This window comes from Phacochoerus africanus, chromosome 7 (genome assembly GCF_016906955.1).
Source record: "Phacochoerus africanus isolate WHEZ1 chromosome 7, ROS_Pafr_v1, whole genome shotgun sequence".
NCBI lineage: Eukaryota > Metazoa > Chordata > Mammalia > Artiodactyla > Suidae > Phacochoerus > Phacochoerus africanus.
The window spans coordinates 70,895,330-70,914,120 of NC_062550.1; the positions used below are offsets into that span (position 1 = coordinate 70,895,330).

Genomic DNA, 18,791 nt, shown 5'->3' on the forward strand with positions numbered 1-18,791 from the left:
CCTAGGCCTTCTCTCCCGCTTGGCTCCTAGGATGTTGGTAGCCAGACAGTTCTCCAGAGCAAGAATCTGAGTGGGCCAGGAAGAAATGTGCCAAAGAAATCTGCAACCTTAAAGAAGATGTGGTTCTTATACACAATGGAACACGACTCAACCATACAAAAGAATGAAATAATGTAACATGGATGGACCTAGAGATTATCACACAAAGTAAGGCAGACAGAGAAAGACAAATACCATATCACTTCCATGCGAAATCTAAAAAATGACCCAAATGAACTTATCTACGAAACAAAAACAGACTTACAGACATAGAGAACAAACTTGTGTTTGTCAAGGGGGAGGTGGATGGCGGAAGGATGGACGGGGAAGTTGGGGGTAGGAAATGTCCGCTATTGTCTACAGAGGGAGAAACAACAAGGTCTTACTGTATAGCCAGGGGATATTCCGTATCCCATGATAAACCATCACGGAAAAGAATATGATATGAAAAAAAAAAGAATGTTAAAAAAAAAAGTGCCACAAATGTGATATTTAACCCTGAACTGAACATACTGGGGATGAATTTTGAAAACTTTAATTCAATCAATAAAATAATTTGGGGGGGGCTAAGAAATCTGCACCCTAAAGTGAGAGCCCCTCTGATGGTCACAGAGGCAGCTGGCCTCCCAGCCCTGCCACCTGGTCAGAGCCTCCCAGTGGCATTAGCACCTCTCTTAAGTAGAGGTAAGCAACCGGGCTTCTGAGCAAAAGCACATATGACAAAGGCTGAAATAAACCAGAGGGAACAGGTCAGATTAGAGTGGGAACTACATCCCTGTAACCATTGCTTCCCTCCAGTCACTCGGTGAAGTTGTGGCCCCATGAAGCAGGGACATGATGTCACCCCTCCTGCCCCTCTTTCCCACCTCGGTACCCTGGAAGTCACTCCCGCTGTCACCCCTGGAGACGCTGGCTCAGAGGAAGCTCCCCAGTCAGTCCATAAGCCAGGATGGGGAAGCTTTCCTGGGAAGGGCCACCATGAGCCACATGTGGTCTCTGCCACCACCTCTCAAGTCCGTGTCATAGCAGGAAAGTTGCTATCGGGTCAGAGTGACCACAGCCTGTTCTAGTAACACTCTCTTCCCCGACACTGGGACTTGATCTGCAGACCGCCGTCACCCGTCACAGCACTGGTCTCCTTCAGATTTTGTTCCAAGCCTTTAAAAACCATTCTTAGCTCCAGGGCTACACAAAAACAAGCAGAGGGCCGGATACGGCCAAACCCTGTTCTAACACATCCTCCTGCTTTACTTTCGTCAAAGCACTAATCACTTCCTGCTGTTTTCCTGTTTATTTACTTTTTCTTATTGCTCACTATGGATCGGTCTCCCCTACTGGGAGGGAAGTTCCATGAGAGCAAATGCCTTCATATCCCCCAGCCTCACCCCCCTCACACCCAAAATAGCACCTGGCACACAGCCTGTGCTCAATAAATGCTTGCCGCGGGCCACACCAGCCAGGACAAGCTCTGGGGGGGACAACTGCGTGCTCCCAGCCTGCTCTCCCCTTACCCCCTTTCCCCCAATCCCAAACCCTGAGCCCACTTGTGATGCCCAGCTACCTGAAGACTTGAGCCCCAAGAAAAACCTGGGGCCGGTGCTGTCCCCAGGATCCCTGACCTGAGGGGCGGGAATGGTATTGGGTGGCTGAGAGCCCATCACCCTTAGATGGGAGAATTCAGGTTCCCAAAGTAGAGACGGGGCAGACTCTCACCACTGCTGGCATATGGTCCTTCAAGGTCGCCCACGTGCCTGCCTGAACAGCCACCATCCGCAGGTGACCTGGCTTCCTGGGGAGCACGGAGAGCAGATGCTGCCACAAAGGGTCCTGGGAGCCGGGCTGCACAGGGTGAACTGACCAAGTAGCCTTCAGGCTCACCGATCGGCCATTATCCGTGGTTCTGATTTTGGCTACCCAGCCAGTCCTGCGGGCCCGCTGGTTCCCACGTCAAGTTCCTAAGAGACCAAGCTGGGGACCACATCCCGCCAAGCCCTGCCTAAACCTCTGGCCTTGACCGCTCTTGGAACCCAATGATTCCAATCTGGGTTTTTCAGAATCAGGAGCCTCTCAGGAGGTGGGAAGGGATTTCCTGGCCAGGATAGCAGCCGAGGCACAGTCCTCCCCGGACGGGCTAGAACTTTACCCAGAGTGCGGCTCTGAGTTCTGCTCCCACCGGCTGGTCCAGTTCAGATGCCTCTGCAGCTGCTATTTTGTGTTTTGTGCTTTATCAACAGCCATGGGGATCCTTCATTTCCATAAAAAACAAATCACTTGACAAAGGCCTTTGTGTGTGTAGCAGAATTTACTGAAGATTTGGGGAGACAAAGAGAGTTTACAAAGCAAAATACAAAAAACCTCAAGTTGAATATTAGACACCCATGAGCTCAAAGGCATCCAGCCACATCCACCTGCTGGGCTCTAGCCTTCTGAGAAGATACGTGCCCACCTCACCCCATCTTTCTGGGGAAGTAAAACAAAAGCCCAATTCCGGACAGTTTCCTATTTAGTGTGGCTGACGCCTCCCTTTCCAGACCCTTCCCTGGGGCTCTAGACCCGCCTTCTCACCCTAATGGGCCACGAAGCTGGTTTCTCAATTAAGAACACCTGCCTCCCCGTCCCTGCTCCCATGGAGGAGCAATGACCAAAAGTGTGGTCTCTGCCAGAGAAGCTTCTGCCCAACCAGGAGCCTGAGGCCTCCTCTGCCTCCTGTGAGGGACAGCGGAGCAGGGCTTTTCTCTGAAAGTGTGTATGTACGTGTGTTGCATATCTGTATGTGAGTGTGTACGTATTTACGTGTGTGTGTCTGTGTGTGTATGTGTTTGAATGTCTTTGTGTGTGTGTGTGTGCGTGTGTGCACGTCTATATATATGTGAGTGTGCATGTGTGTGAGTGTGAGTTACATGAGTACGTGTGCATGAGTGTGTATATGTATATTGTATTTGTGTACAGGTCTGTGTGGTGTGTGAACGTGTATGTGTGCATACTGTGTGTGAGTGTAGGGATGTGTGTGGTTTAAGGATGTGTGTGTTGAATCAGTGTGTGATATATACGTGTGTATGTATGGGTATGTATGCAAGGTGTACATGCATGTGTATGACTGTGTGTGTGCAGATCTGTGTGTGACTGAGTGAGTGTGGTGCGTGTGTGAATGCGTGTACAGTCTGTGTGAGTGTGTGGTCAGGGTGGGAGGGCCCAGTCAGGACAGGGTTACTGGTTCTCTTCACCCATCACTGCCCCGTGGCAGGCATGGGGCTGCTCCCCGCCCGTGCTGTCATTTTCTCTTATTTTTTATTTTTTTATTTTTATTTTTGCTTTTAGGGGCTGCACCTGCAGCATTTGGAAGTTCCCAGGCTAGGGGTCGCATCGGAGCTACAGCTGCCATCCTACACCACAGCTCACGGCAAAGCCGGATCCTTAACCCACTGAGCAAGGCCAGGGATCGAACCTGCTTCCTCTTGGATGCTAGTTGGATTCGTCACCGCTGAGCCACGACAGGAACCCCCCACACTGTCACTTTCCCCAATTAGCACCAACAACCAGCCCACTTCACAAACGAGGTTACAGAGGTTCCCGAGGTTGGCCACTTGCCCAAGATCACACCACTTGTGAGAAGCCAACTCCACCCCCGATCAGCCTGGCTCCAGGGTTTACGTCCTTAAGAACAACTTACAGATTCCCCTTCTCGTGTCCTTTCTTGGAGCTGACACAGCTATAAGATGGGGTCAAAGGCAGTGACCACCAGGATGGCAGGCCAAGGGAGAAGCATGCCCACCCGCTTGCTCCTGCTCATGTCTCTCTGGGCAGGTGTGGCCCAGGGGAGCACTATGGGGCCAGGCTCTCCCTGCTGTCACCCCTGCCCCACTGCCCCAACCCCACACCCACAGCATGAAGCAGCCCCGCACTTGTCACCCGCCTGCTTCGGTCCTCGAGAGCAAAGCCGTCTTCCACCCAGTACACACACACCACAAACTCGGGCTGCGCGGGGAAGACTGCCCCCCCCTACGGAAGATCTTGCCCTACGGAAGGGCACAGTCTGGTCATCAGACCCCAGGGGACCTGTTCCACATCCCCATCTGCTGGCTCCAGATGGACTGGAGGGTCTCTCCTACACCACGGGGGACCCTCATTCACCTCCCAGGCCCAAACATCACGGGTCCCACACCTTGTCCACAGGCACCCACTCAGATGTTGACCGGGCACCCACTGTGTTCTTGACATGGGGTTTGCTTGCAGAAAAGGGGCAGAGCAGGACACTGGGGACCGTCTCACGCACAGCAGCTGAGTCCGGGGGCAAGACACGCAGAGACAATTGCATGCACTGTTCTGGCCACGGCCGCCCGGTCTTGTTTCCTAGAAACCAGGTCGGACAGCCTCACTCCTTGCTCAAATCCCTTCCAGGACCTTCTGTCACACAGAGAAAAACCTAAAGCCTTTCACGGGGGCAGGGCCCGGGCACGATCTGGCCCCTGCTTCCCTCTCATTTCCTGACACAGCCTCCTCGCTGTCCCTGGGACACACCGCCACCCTCTCCAGGCCTTAGCCTCAGCCCCAGCACCCTCTGCCCTCTCCTCTCTGCATCAGCACCCATCGGTCTGCATGGCCTCTGCTCCCTCACTTTGTCTTCCCTGCTCAGTGAAACCTAAGCTCCCCAGAGGCCTTGTCTGTCTTGGTGGTTGGCATGGTCCCCGTGCCCAGCATGAAATAGAAGTTAAATAAATATGTGCTAAGCGAGTGAATAAAGGCATTCATACTCCAAGCAAGGTAGCTGGCTTCCATTCCCCACTCCCCTCAACTTAAATTTTTTTTTTTTTTTTTTGGCCAGGCTCACAGCATGTGGAAATTCTGAGGCCAGGGATCAAACCCACATCACAGCAGTGACCTGAGCCATTGCAGGAACAATACCAGATCTTTAACCTACTGAGCCACAAGGGAACTCCTCCCTTCATCTTTACAGTGGGCAGAGGAGAGTTCCTGCTGTGGGTGCGGTAGGTTAAGAATCCGACTGCAGGAATTCCTGTTATGGCACAGCAGAAACGAATCTGACTAGTAACTATGAGGTTGTGGGTTCGATCCCTGGCCTCACTCAGTGGGTTAAGGATCCAGCATTGATGTGAGCTGTGGTGTAAGTCGCAGGCACGGCTTGGATCCTGCGTTGCTGTGGCTGTGGCGTAGGCTGGCAGCTGTAGCTCCGATTGGACCCCTAGCCTGGGAATCTCCATATGCTGGGGGTGCGGCCCTAAAAAGCAAAAAAAAAAGAATCTGACTGCAGCATCTCAGGTGGCTGCAGAGGCACAGGTATGATCCCCTGCCCAGTGCAGGGGGTCATGATCTGGTGTTGCCACAGCTGCTGCTCGAATTCAATCCCTGACCTGGAAACATCCATAAGCTGTGGGTGCAGCCATAAAAAAATAAAACAAAATAAAATGAGGAGAGCAGAGTATCCACGGGGGAGGACAGAAGCGACGACAGAGTACCTGTGAGCAGGTACCTGTGACAGGTGCTCTGACTGGTTACAGGAATGATTTTGCCAGGGCAGGAGGAACTAGCCCCTCTGCAGGAGAAGAGGTGGTCCAGCAATGGCTCTTGACAATGAGCGACAGTTCTCCGTGGGGGCGATGGGAGGTCCTGTTTGCCAGAGGACAGGCGGTGCCAGGACCAAAAGGCAGGGGGATAGGTGATTCAGAGGGACAGGGGAGCATCAGCGAGGCTGCAGGAGAGGAGGGGCCGGGTCGGGTCTCCCCAAGGGCCATGGTCTGTACCACAAGGGGGAAGGTGCCTGCATCTGTGTTCCCCGTGGCTGACCGGTTTGGCATTTCCAGCTTTAAGTGGGTGACTCTCCATTAGGCCACTGAGGTCACTTTCTAAGGAGAAAGGAAAACTTGTGGCCAGCACCTGCACTGACTCCTCCCACCCACAATGCTAAGACAGATAACTCCTGCATCTGTCCCAGGCCCCAAAGGCTGCTCACACATGCTTCGAGAGCAATTGTCTGAGAAAGGTCACAGTCACGCCAGAGGGGCAGGCATCACAAGCTCCCCTTATCCTGACAGGCCCAGGAATGGGGGTGGGGGGGGAGGGCCAGAATGGTGGCGGGGTCGGGGGAAGGGGCAGGAGAGGCTCCCGCAAAGGCAGACGACGCAAGGATACGTGCGCGCTTCTCAGGGACTTAGGGCCCCATGCCCACCTCTACATCACATCATCTGTAGATGAGAGCCACCCTCCACACACACAGTAGGGTTACACAACTTGGCACGGGGTCTAGCTGCTGTCCAGAGGGACGCTGCAGTGCTGGTTTCCCTGTCTTGTCTGGAGCGCGGCAGCCCACCTCCTCTAGCTGCTTATCTAGACATCACCCCTCTTCCGAGGGGCAGCCCCTCTCGATGTCCACCTCTTATGTGAACCTTCCACACCCCACCCTCTCCCATGTTGGAACACCAGTCGCTCTGAGGACCGGCCCACCCCACTTAAGAATCTTCCAAATCTGACTCCTCAGACTGCAAGGAGTCAGATAATATTAATAATAATGCATATTTACTGCACCTGTTCCTGTGCTCGGCACTATGCTAGGCACTCTACATATATGAGGTAGGTACTATTGCTATACCCATTTCACCAATGGGGAAATGGAGGCACAGTGAAATTAAGTAACTTGCCCCAAGGCCACCCAGCTAGTCAGTAGCTGAGTACCAGGCTTCCAATCCTAGCTGCCTGGCTCCAGAGCCCCGGCTCCTCACCACTCCACAACACCTCCACAATGCCCTCTTCCTCATTTCACATCCCCATATAGCTCCCTGAGTGCTGGGCCCAGAAAACACCCTTGGGGTGAAAGTGTTCCCCTGCTCCAGGCTCTAGGAACTGGGGTTCCCCATTAGGGGATATAATACCAAATGGCCACTAGATGGCAGCAAAGAGCCAGGCCCGGAGGGGGGCCTGTTGGGGGGGCAAGCAGAGGACAGAAACACGCATCCATTCATTCAGTGCCTCTGGCACCAGGCACTTTACAGGTACCATCTCTCCTCCTCACCTAGGTCTCCCCCTTTATAGGATGGAAAGGGCACTCAGGCTGAAGCATCAGGCAGCGGGGAATACCAGGACCAAGGCCTGTTCTCAGCAGAAACAGACCAAAGAAGCCCTTCAGCCGGTCTCCTCCCCTCCTCCTCCATCCCCAGGGAACACAGAACCTATGGACAGCCTGGGCCAGCTCCAAGGCAGTCACCATCCCGCAGGCGTCTTGTCTGGGAGGTTTGTGCTAAGACTCCCAGAACATCCAAACTGCGTGGTCTCAGAGACCAAGAGTCCACCACAGACCTCTGACCAACTTTCTCGGCCTTTACCACCAAAGAGGATGCCAAGCAATCCCAACTTCAGAAAGCTGGCTTCAGCACTGGACCCCCACCCTTGCTGTCTCGGGCTCCTCTGACCTGGGACCCATCCCCCTGACAGCAAGCATGGCCACGGACGAAAAGTACTTCAAGGACCCTGTGTCGCCTTCTAACCTCCCAACAACTCAATCTCCGTCACACCTGAAACCCACCCCAGGGCTGGCCCAGGCTTCCCTGTTAGCTGCTCTGGTGCAGAGGCAGCAGAGGTGGCAGGAGGTGGGAGGGTGGCAGGGAGCAGGGGAGAGCAGACACATCACTCCTAGGTGGCTGCAGTGCCCGCATAGGAGGGAGGACCCACACCCTCCTCAGGCCTCGCAGCATGGCTGCAGCAGAGGGCAGAGATGCCCATGCACCACAGGGACCATCGGATCTTGAACTTCAGCATCTGGTGACACTCCTGGCTGAGTCCGCTGGGGCCTCGGCTTCAGAACTGCACGAGAGGCACCCCTGGGGCTGCTTCCAGCCTGCTCCCCAGGAAGCCCCCTTCTCCCTCGGTCCCTCCCAAGGCTCACACAGCCAGATCAGTTCCTCTGAAAATACACAGATCTTGGGTTTATTTGGGATTAGGCACTGCAGGTTCAGGCACGGTTTGTTCCTGGGTAGAAGAGTCGTGACTTCAACTCTCTTGGCACTTCGGTGGGGGGCTGCCCCCATAGGTCCCCTCCCCACGTCCCGGCACACACGATGTCTCGTCCCCCCTCCCTGCTCCCTGGTCTCTTATTCCTTCACCAGCCGGTAGATATGATGCTGAGCCCCATGCTCGCTGGCTGACACCTCGAAGACATACGCGACGCACAGCAGGGTCTCCTGTGTGTCTCTGTTGGTGACCACCTGCAGGGGTGAGGAGAGGAGGGGGTCTGGGCCCCAGGAGACGGCATGCCCTCTGCTCTGCCCACTGCTCACTTCTGCCCCACTCGACACATCTGCGCCCCGCCCCCGCCTGCCCACACATACACTTGCACACGCGTGCACACACACACACACACACACACACACACACACACCTGCAGGATGGTGAAGTTCTCCAGCACGCTGTTCATCATGTACTTCTCGGGCAGGTGCTTCAGCTTGTGGATGAAGTTGACCATGTACTCACACAGCGGGGACCGGTGGATGCGGTAGGAGTAATGGCCGTTCTCATAGCGCGCGTACTCGGTCTGCAGGACCCAGGGACAGCGCAGCTTAGGGGGTCTCTGCCCACCTCCAGCCAGACCCAGCTCCAAGAGGAAGCTCCATAACCCACTCGTAGTAGAAGGAGAGGCCTCTCAGGAGGCCCTTGAGAACAGAGAGCCCTCCCCCCAGTGACCCAGCAGCTGGGTGTTAGAAGAAGGAGCTTAAAGACACAGAGGGGCGAATGGCCAGACAGGACAGAATGATGCCCCAACTCTGGTTGCACATGGGGACAGGGCCACAGGGACCCTTGCGCCCACAGAACCGTCACATACGTGTATCTACCCATCGGCATGCACGCCTGGGGGTGCGCGCGCACACACACACACACACACACACAAACATGTGCACACCAGTGAGTGTGTGTAAATGGAGGAAATCTGAATCAGGTTGGTGGATTGCATCACTGTCTCCTGCCAGGCGGTTCTTGTTACACTCTAGGTATGTAGGATGCTGCCATTGGGGAACTAGGGAAGGGATGACAATTGCCTGTAGATCCACAATTATCTCGAAATAAAAATGTCATTAGAACAACGTGAAGGGCTTTTCAGAGTCGATGCTGCCTAGACTCCACCCTCAGGTTCCGTGCTGTGGGCGGGGCTCGGCACAGGTGTGTTGGGAAGGCTCCCCAGCAGGTGAGAGCCACTGGGATGGGGGTGCCCAGCCTCCCATGGGTTGGATGCGAGGGGGGTTATCGCAAGCTGAGGGGTGAAGGTAAGACTTCATGAACTCAGTGTGGGGAAAGAGGTGAGCAGCGGCCGAAGCCCAGGCTGCAGGGGTGTGGGCGGCGCGGCCCTACCTCCACTTTCTCCACCACCTGCTTGCCGAAGGAGCAGACCTTGGTGGAGCAGGTGATGATCATGTTCTCGGGGCTCTCGTACTGGCTGGAGACGCCGTAGAAGGAGCTGCCCTCGTCCTCAATGTTGGTGTTGAGGTCTGCCTGGAGGGAGACAAGGGGAAGGCAAGAAGGGGATTCAGAGGGGCCCTGCTGGGGGCAGCGTCAAGGAGGCCTCTGGGGCCGCAGCCCAGGTCCCAGGGCCAGGACTCGCTCAGGAGGCTTAGAAAGAACCTGGCCGAAGGGTGTGTGAAAGCCTCCATTCTGTCCACAGCAGGACTGGTATAAAGTCAGGTCCTGTGGCCCAAACAAAGGCAAAGGGCTCCCCTGCATTAGCCTCCGGCCCCTGCTGCCTGCCAGGTACCAACAGCCCAGTAGGCGGGGCCCCAAACTGGTCTTCAGGACATCACCACCCTGCCAGTGCCCTTTAAGCAATGGCTTTGGGGGCTGGCCTCTTGCTCTCTCTGCGCACTGTGAGTCCGGCCACCCCTGACCTTCTGCACCTCTGTTCCACCTCCAGGCCAATCTCCCCAACGCCAGCCTCCTTCTGTTTGGCTCTTCCTCTCACTAGTCCGAGAGGTCTGGTTAGCACCTGCTCACAGAGCCCCTTTGCCACAGGGGCACCCACCTTCCCAGCCTGGCAAGACAGTTGGGTGCCTTGGTGATGTTGAGGCAGGAATTTAATTTCTTTTCTTTTTTTTTCTTTTAAGGGCTGCTCCTGCAGCATATGGAGGTTCCCAGGCTAGGGGTCGAATCGGAGCTGTAGCTGCCAGCCTACGCCAGAGCCACAGCAACTCGGGATCCGAGCCGCGTCTGCAACCTACACCACAGCTCATGGCAACGCCGGATCGTTAACCCACTGAGCAAGGGCAAGGACCGAACCCGCCACCTCATGGTTCCTAGTCGGATTCGTCAACCACTGTGCCACGACGGGAACTCCAGGAATTTTATTTCTGAAGGCTTCAACCACAGAAGGGTCCTCACCCCCAGAACCCATTTGAGTCAGGGAGCTAAGAGAGGAACTTCAGACTCAGAAATGTGCCAAAAGATTACCAGAAGTTCCTTCTTAGGGCAGACCCTCCCTCCCACACACACACTAGTGGGAAGTCGCTGCCAAGCAGGACCCAGAGGGCAGCCCCACAAATGCAGGGGGGCTGCCAGACCTTGATAAAGACTCTGACACGGAGACCTCTCTTGCAAAAGGGGAACCCCAGAACCCGGGGAAGTTTCCAGCAGATTCAGAGCCGGGCCCCGGACTGTTCCATCCCTGTCCATTAGGGAACGTCAAAGCCATTACTTTTCTCTCCTTTGGGGAGAAAAGGTTCCCAAGAGCAAGAACACTTTCTAGACTGGCAGGGGCTCAAAAGTCTCAGGCACAATAGAGATAATACATCGCACACGCCACGATGAGAGGGATCTGTTGTTACTCTTGTGAACTGACTACAACATAACGTTGAATGGAGAAAAAGAAAAAAGCAGGTTATGAAATGGAATGAGGATGTGTTACTTTGATGAGGAAAATAAAGGCTGCTTTGACGCTGAATTAGATGGCAAATGTTTCAGTGCGCTCAGCAATGGCTTTCACAAGGCCATTAGGAAGGAAGCAAAAGAATGATAGCTGCATTCATGTCACTGCTTGGCTCTGAAATAAGCAGCAGTTTCTCTGCCTGTGGTGAAGGTGGAGCAGGGCGGGGGTAGGGTCAGGGGATGCCCAAGGGTCCTGCGGGGGTGGGCCAGGCCTTTGGGGGGGAATTAATTGCCGCTGGGATGGGCTCAAGGCCATGCAGTTACCCAGAAGGTGACCTGGGGCCCACACCCGCTCCCTGTCTCCTGTTTTCTCCTCTAAGTCACAGGCTCCTCCTTGGAAACCAAGGGACAGTTCGTGTGCTCGAGAGAAGTGTGGGCTGTGCCTGGACAAGATCTGGCAGGGAGCCCCGCCTCTGCGAAGGGCAGGCACCTGGACGAGGGGAGTGATGCTGGCCAGCGGGTGAGGCCAGGACATAAAATGATGCCTCCGACTTCAGCCACCACCAGCTCCTCCACACGGCCTAATTAAGGCTGTTCCTTCGTGTGGCACCCACCACACGTGCGGGTATGCCCCAAGAGTTTCTTTTCAATCAACCCGTTCTTTTCCTGAGCAATTATATCCATGAAATCAGGGATTCTGTGTTTTCTAATAGATATGAAAACGATCCCTTGTTATGGAAGAAATGTGGATTCAGGTGCTGTGCCTGGGGCTTGGGTAGGGCTGGCACAGCCCCTCCCAGGCTCTCCCTAGCGCATGTGGCAGCAGCTGTCCAGCATTCCGCAGCGATGGGATGTGCCTGTCACCACCCTGTGTTGGCACCACCTAGTCAGGTGGCCCTGCCCCTTCCAGATGGTAAGCACCCTGGAGGCAGGAACCGAGCTCTCCCAGGGCTGGGGCTGGGCCTGGTACAGGGCACATGGGAATAACTCACCCCTCGGTGGCTCTGGGTGAGGAGCGGCCCTGTGATCACAAGCAAGGACCTCCTTCTCCTGCATCCCCACCAGTCCCCTGAGCCCCAGCCCCACCCCCTAACCCCAATATTGCCCTGGGTCTTCTGGCCTCGCCTCCCTCTTGCCTGGCCCTTCCAATCCCTAACTCACCCGTTTATCCTGCCTGGCCCAGCACAGCCAGGCAGGGGACCCAAAGAAACCACAGCATTGCCTCTGCTCTTAAGGGTTTTGTGACTTGTGTAAGAGCAAATAGAATAGGTGAGCTGGTTGTTGAGAGAGGGAGGAGATGGGGGCAGAGAGAAAAATCCCACAAGTGAGAAAACCCTAAGTCAAAAAGACACATGCACCCCAATATTCACTGGAGCACTGTTTACAATAGCCAAGGCATGGAAGCAACCTAAATGTCCATCCGCAGAGGATGGGATAGTGAAGCTGTGGTACATACACACAATGGACTATTAATCAGCCATAAAAAGAATGAAATAATGCCATTTGCAGCAATGTGGATGGACCTGGATTGAGATTATCATAAGAAGTTAAATCCAAGACAAATATCATATGATATCACTTATATATGGAATCTAAAAAAAAAAGGATACAAAAGAACTTATAAAACAGAAACAGACCCAAAGATTTTGAAACCAAAATCATGGTTACCAAAGGGGAAATGTGGGGTGGGACAGATAAATTGGGGAGGTTGGGATTGACATATACACACTGCTAAATATAAAATAGATAAGTAACGAAGACCAACTGTATAGCACAGGGTAATCTACTCAGTACTGTGTAATAACCTATATGGGGAAAGAATCTGAAAAGAGCAGATATATGCTTATGTGTAATGGATTTACTTTGCTGTAGACCTGAAAGGAACACAACTTCTAGGTCAACTAAACTCCAATAAAACTTATTAAAAAAAAAAAAAAAAAAAACAGGAGTTCCCGTCGTGGCTCAGTGGTTAACGAATCTGACTAGGAACCATGAGGTTGCGGTTCAATCCCTGGTCTTGCTCAGTGGGTTAAGGATCTGGTGTTGCCGTGAGCTGTGGTGTGGGTCACAGACACCGTTCGGATCCCACGTTGCTGTGGCTGTGGTGTAGGCCGGCGGCTACAGCTCCGATTAGACCCCTAGCCTGGGAAACTCCATATGCCGCAGGAGTGGCCCTAGAAAAGGCAAAAAGACAAAAAAAAAAAAAAAACCCACACACAAGATGGTCCAAAGTCTGCCCAGAACCCATCCCGTGGTCCTGCTGCTTGGACCTCAGCCAGTGACAGCACACACCCCAAGCCCCTCACTGTCCTCAGTGCCGTCCTTCCAATTACATCCTTCTAATTAAGTCCTTCTAAAACCCTCTCATGCCGGGGTTTCCTGCCCACCGTGTTTCCCCGACTCTGAGCATCTTCCCCAAACAAGCTTGGCTTCTCTGCATTCTCAGCCTGAGGGCAAAGCTGCCCCCCGAGTTACCCTGAGAGGTGCCCCCCCACCCCTCCCACCATCCACCCTATTCATAGCTGAGGTGCGGTGGGCAGCTCCCAGGCTGTGCCTGGAACAGGTGCGGGGGATCGGGTGACGGACAGATGAGCCAGGACAGCCGGGTGTGGGGGCTGGGGGCCGGGGGCTCAGATCAGCATTGTCATGTGCTGGTATGTGCGTGGAAGAAATGTCGGGGCCCCGTGACAGGACAGTCTGGGGCACTCTCCTCCCCACACAGCCCTGCCCAGCATTTTCTTACTCTTTTTTTTTTTTTGCTTTTTAGGGCAGCACCCGTGGCATATGGAAGTTCCCAGGCCAGGGGTCATATTGGAACTGCAGCTGCCAGGCTACGCCACAGCCACAGCAATGCGGGATCCCAGCTGTGTCTGCGACCCACACCACTGCTCACGGCAACGCCAGATCTCAGATTCACTGAGCAAGTCCAGGGATCGAACCCACATCCTCATGGATACTAGTTGGATTCATTTCTACTGTGCAACAGTGGGAACTCCATGCCCAGCATTCTCAATCTCCAGCCTGGAGTTACTGGCCATCACTGTCCAAGAGTTCCCTCTCTCATGCCCTAAGGACAGAGGTGGCCTCCAGTGGTTTCACATGTCCTGGGGGAGGTGGGGGGCCTTCAGCTTCTCAGCCCCTGCACTCCGTGGAGCACAGCTTGACAACCCAATCTCTCCTGCACCCGATCCTGCCTCCAATGGAATTGATTTGTCCTGGCCGTCCGCCAGCCCGTGACTTACCACCCAGCCCCACCAGTGAGAACAGCAACTTCAGCAGGAGGGGCTGGGAGGCTGGTGGACACCCAAGTCCTCCTCCCACTCCAAGTGGGCCCTGCCCACCTCCCTGCCTGCATGCCCAGGGCCTGGGGGCAGGAAGAGCAAATCACCAGGCAGGAAAAGGGAGGTCTGGGGGAGGTGGCACCGTGTCCTGGCCTGGCTGCTTCCCTTTCTCCTTCCTTTTTTTTTTTTTTTGTCTTTTTAGGGCCTCACCCATGGCATATGGAAGTTTTCAGGCTAAGGATAGCATTGGAGCTGGCCACAGCCACAGCCATAGCAATGCAGGATCTAAGCCACAACTGTAACCCACACCACAGCTCACAGCAATGTCCGGATCCTTAACCCACTGAGCAATGCTAGGGATTGAACCTGCATCCTCATGGATACTAGTCAGATTTGTTTCTGCTGAGCCACAGTGGGATCTTCCTGCTTCCCTTTCTATCTGTGCAGCCAGTCTCACATCAGCTGGGGGCAGGGGGCAGGAGAGGAGGGATCAGGACAGCTGTGGATGCCCAAGCTGCCCGCAAGGACCCCACGATGGACCAAGTCTCACGGTTAACAAGCGGGGGGGGCTTTCTTTCCCCACATCACAGACCTGTACTTCCTTGGGCCTCTGCCTTCCCCACACAGCAGGAGGGGGACCAGGTGACAGCCAAGGTGCCCGGGTTGCCAACATGCCCCCCGGCTCACATTTCACTCACTCTCACCCTCCCTAAGCCCCTGGCCTTCAGAGAGGCTCAGACAAGGGCTGGGCAGGTGCACGGTCCCCTTCACTGCCAGCTGACCCCGCACATCAGGGTCCTCAGCCCGTTGCAGGCCGTCAAGAACAAAGTGCTGGTTTTTCAGCTGGAGAAGCAGGGGCCAGTGGTGGCGAGATTCCCTCAGGACACAGCTCTCCCACGAGGGCAGAGCCTCAATGCCCCAGCCGGACCCCGTGTGCTTGCTGACACGCCCAGAGGGCTTGCTGGTAGCCCACGTCCTACCCTACGTGGTGGTGACCGCCCCAGAGCGCTGAGAGCTCCCGTCGGATCCACACAGCACAGGATGTGGAGCCTGCACCATCACACTCTGGCACCACTGTGCCCACCTTCTCTTCTCCTAGCACCCCCACTTCCAGCCTCCCCAGAGTCAGAGAGGAAGGAGAGGACCAGCACCTGGAGCCAGGCTAGACAAGGGCACTCTGGCTCCTCTTCCCCACTGACCACCTCTCACCTCCAGGTAGGACACCCCTGCCATTTCCTGGAAGGGACACCCAGGCTCTAGAAAACCCCAGAACCCCAAGTGCACAGCTAATTCTGCTCTCTCCATGCCCCCAGTGGCTGCCGCTCCTCAGGGGCCAGGGGCCCTTCTTTAGGCAATTCAGAGCCTTCTCCACCAGAAGCGGGGGAGCACCAGGGCCCCACAGGGCACCAGACACTTGGCAAGGCAGGATGCCTTAGTGGGACAGTCGCAGGGACACTCTAGAGCTGACTGCCTGGGTCTGAATCCCGATTCTGTCCCTATGAACCGGGCAGCCCTGACAAGTCGCTTCACCTCTCTGTGCCTCAGTCTCCCCACTAGAAAACAAGGCTGCCAACGTCCACCCTTCGGGGGTGGCAAGGATGACACATGGTGATACAAGTAAAGGGACACAGTGCCTGGGGTGACCTTCCACCAGCTGCCCTGACTCCTTTCTCATGTACATTACAGGGAGGACCAGAGGAGGGAGGCTTGCCCTGACTCAGTGGCTCAGAGCCCTTGCTCACGTCATGCCTCGGTTTCCCCCACCTGTGAAATGGGGGCCTAGGGTGGTTCCCATCTGGACGGTGGCAGAAGAATACAGAATATTACCACCAACTAAAGGAGGCAGGAGCTAGTGAAGAGCCCCCCAATATGCCCTCTTCCCCCATCAGGGCAGTGTTTCCATCAAAGCCTCCTGCCAGCCAGGCCTCCCTGGTTAGAGTTCACCCCAAATCGGACCCTCGGAGTGGCGGAGCCAAGGGCCTTCTTCGGAGTCAAGGCTGAGCCTGGAGAGGCTTGAGGGGTGGAGGAAGGAGCACAAGAGAGAGGGCGGAGGCGGCCTGAAGGAAAGGCAGGAGCCTCCCTGAATGCACAGCAGGAAATGGGAGTTGCCACTGCCGGCTGCAAGGTGACAATGCTAATAGGCTGCCCTCAGCAAAGCCTCTTGGTTCCAATTCCCATGATCAAGGCTAGAAGGGAGAGGAGGGAGAGGGAAAAGGGAAGTGTGACAGTTTAAGCCCTTCCTGAGAAAAGGGAGCCAGGCGTCCTGCCTCATACATCACACTGTAAAGCCAACCTCTCTAGCTGAGGCCCTACAGAGGTGAGGTCTCTCGCTTGGCCTGTATTCTAGCTGTTCCCTACTTGCTTCCCATCTGGACGGCTGATGCATCCATCCAAGAACAACTCTGGCCATGCCATGCCCTGTTCAAAAATGAACCACTTCAGTGAAATGCACCACTCACACCCCATGCTGCAACCATGGCAGACATTACCAGTCGATCCAAGAGTGGCTCCCTCCAGATCCTTCTCGGCCCAGCATTCCAACAATGGCTACCCGTACATTAGAGGTGGTACCCCTGGACCCCTGGGTCACATAGGAAACTGACCATACACGTTCACATTTCCCTTCCAGAGAGCTGAGCAGGATGAGAGCACAGGTCTTTTTACCATGCGGCCCCACAGAGATGAAGGAAACAGACGAGAACAAACTGACAGGAGAGTTCAATCAATCAAGGACTGACATCGATCTGAACTAAAACAGCTTCTCCAGGGAAGCAAGAGGAATGACAAACTAAAAGGGCCTTCAGACGGGTTCCAGGTGAGGGGTCAGCGACATAGGAGAGTGGTCAGGCCTCCAGGGCCCCTCTCAGCCCATCAGAGGGAGAAACAGGAGGGCATCAGGTTTTGGGGACACTGGCACATGAGAGAAGAAGAGATGGGGCATTAGGAGAAACCCCCTGAAAAACGGTTGGCTCCCCTCACCGACCTCCCTGCCCCACTGCTGGAATGCTCGTGACTACATATGTCCCTGCCAGGGGAATGGGGGGAGGTGTCCCTGGAGATGCTGAACCTCCCCAGGAAAGAAAAAGGTTCAGGGAAATGCGGACATTGACTGGTCTCCTCAGTAGAACAGTGGGCTCCCCAACTCCAGCCCAGCAGGTGACAAGCCTGCCTTGCCCACAGAGCTCCCGGCCCCTGACATGTGGACAAATGGCCAGAGCAATGAAAGAAAGGATACTCAGGACTTCATCAGAATGAAAAGCTTCAGAGGACACTCTCGAGAATGCGAAAAGACACAGACATAGAAAACAAGCTTAGGGTTACCAAAGGGAAAGAGGGGAGAGGAAAACTTGGAAATTTGGGTTTAACAGAAACACACCACTTGGAGTTCCTGTTGTGGTGCAGTGGAAACGAATCCGACTAGGAACCACGAGGTTTCAGGTTTGATCCCTGGCCTTGCTCAGTGGGTTAAGGATCCGGCGTTGCTGTGAGTTGTGGTGTAGGTTGCAGATGCAGCTCAGATCTGGTGTTGTTGTGGCTCTGGCGCAGGCCAGCAGCTTCAGCTCCGATTGGACCCCTAACCTGGGAACCTCCATATGCTGAGGGAGCAGCCTTCAAAAGAAAGAAAGAAAGAAAGAGGGGAAGGAAGGAAGGAAGGAAGGAGGGAGGGAGGGAGGGAGGGAGGAAGGAAGGAAAGAAAGAAGAGAGAGAGAGAGAAAGAAAGAAAGAAAGAAAGAAAGAAAGAAAGAAAGAAAGAAAGAAAGAAAGAAAGAAAGAAAGAAAGAAAAGAAAAGAAAAGAAAAGAAAGAAAGAAAAGAAAAGAAAAGAAAGATAGACACGACTATGTGTAAAAAAGATAGGAGTTCCCTGGTGGTGCAGCGCATCGAGGATCTGGCATTGTCACTGCAGCCACTTGGGTCATTGCTGTGGAGTGGGATCAATCCCTGGCCTGGGAAATTCCACATGCCATGAGGGACAGCCAAAAAAAAAAAAAAGTAGCAGAGACCTACTGCATAGCACAGGGAATTATATATACTCAATATCTTGTAATAACTTAAAATGGAAAGAATTTGAAAAAGAATACAGACATAGATATATAAGTGAATCACTTCGCTGTTTTCCTGAAACATTGTAAATCAACTATACTTCAATAATAAAGAATAAAAAAAATTAAGACACACACACAAAAGAATGCGAAAAAAGACAGAATAGGGGCCGCATCTATAAGTCATGTATCTGAAAAGAGACTTCTCTCTATAATATATGAAGAACTCATAACTTGATAATAAAAGCCAAAGAAGCCAATCAAAAAATGGGCAAAGAACCCACTCCTGGGTATCTATCCAGAGAAAACCATTATTCAAAAAGACACATGCACTCTGATGTTCATTGCAGCACTATTTGCAACAGCCAAAACATGGAAACAACCTAAATGTCCATTGACAGAGGAGTGGATCAAGAAGGTGGTACATACACACAATGGAATATTACTCAGCCATTAAAAGGAACGAAATACCGGCATTTTTAGCAACACGGATGGACCTAGAAATTATCGTGCTGAGTGAAGTCAGACAATGAGACACCAACATCAAATGCTCTCACTGACATGTGGAATCTGAA

The 18,791-nt window shown here is 53.9% G+C and overlaps 1 protein-coding gene across 3 annotated transcripts in view; it reads right to left on the reverse strand.

Annotated features, from left to right (window-relative positions):
- TEAD4 (TEA domain transcription factor 4) overlaps positions 1–18,791 on the reverse strand; it is a 76,672-nt gene that overhangs the window by 3,950 nt on the left and 53,931 nt on the right. For 2 of the 3 annotated variants that reach the window (XM_047787818.1, XM_047787817.1), the window contains 3 exons: positions 9,391–9,531; positions 8,426–8,578; positions 7,953–8,252 (listed from right to left, as the gene is read on the reverse strand). In XM_047787818.1, the coding sequence (XP_047643774.1) occupies positions 8,139–8,252; positions 8,426–8,578; positions 9,391–9,531 (408 nt within the window). In that variant the 3' untranslated portion in view covers positions 7,953–8,138. Of the gene's footprint in view, positions 1–7,952; positions 8,253–8,425; positions 8,579–9,390; positions 9,532–18,791 lie in introns of those variants that run through there. The other variant, XM_047787819.1, reaches the window with a different exon arrangement.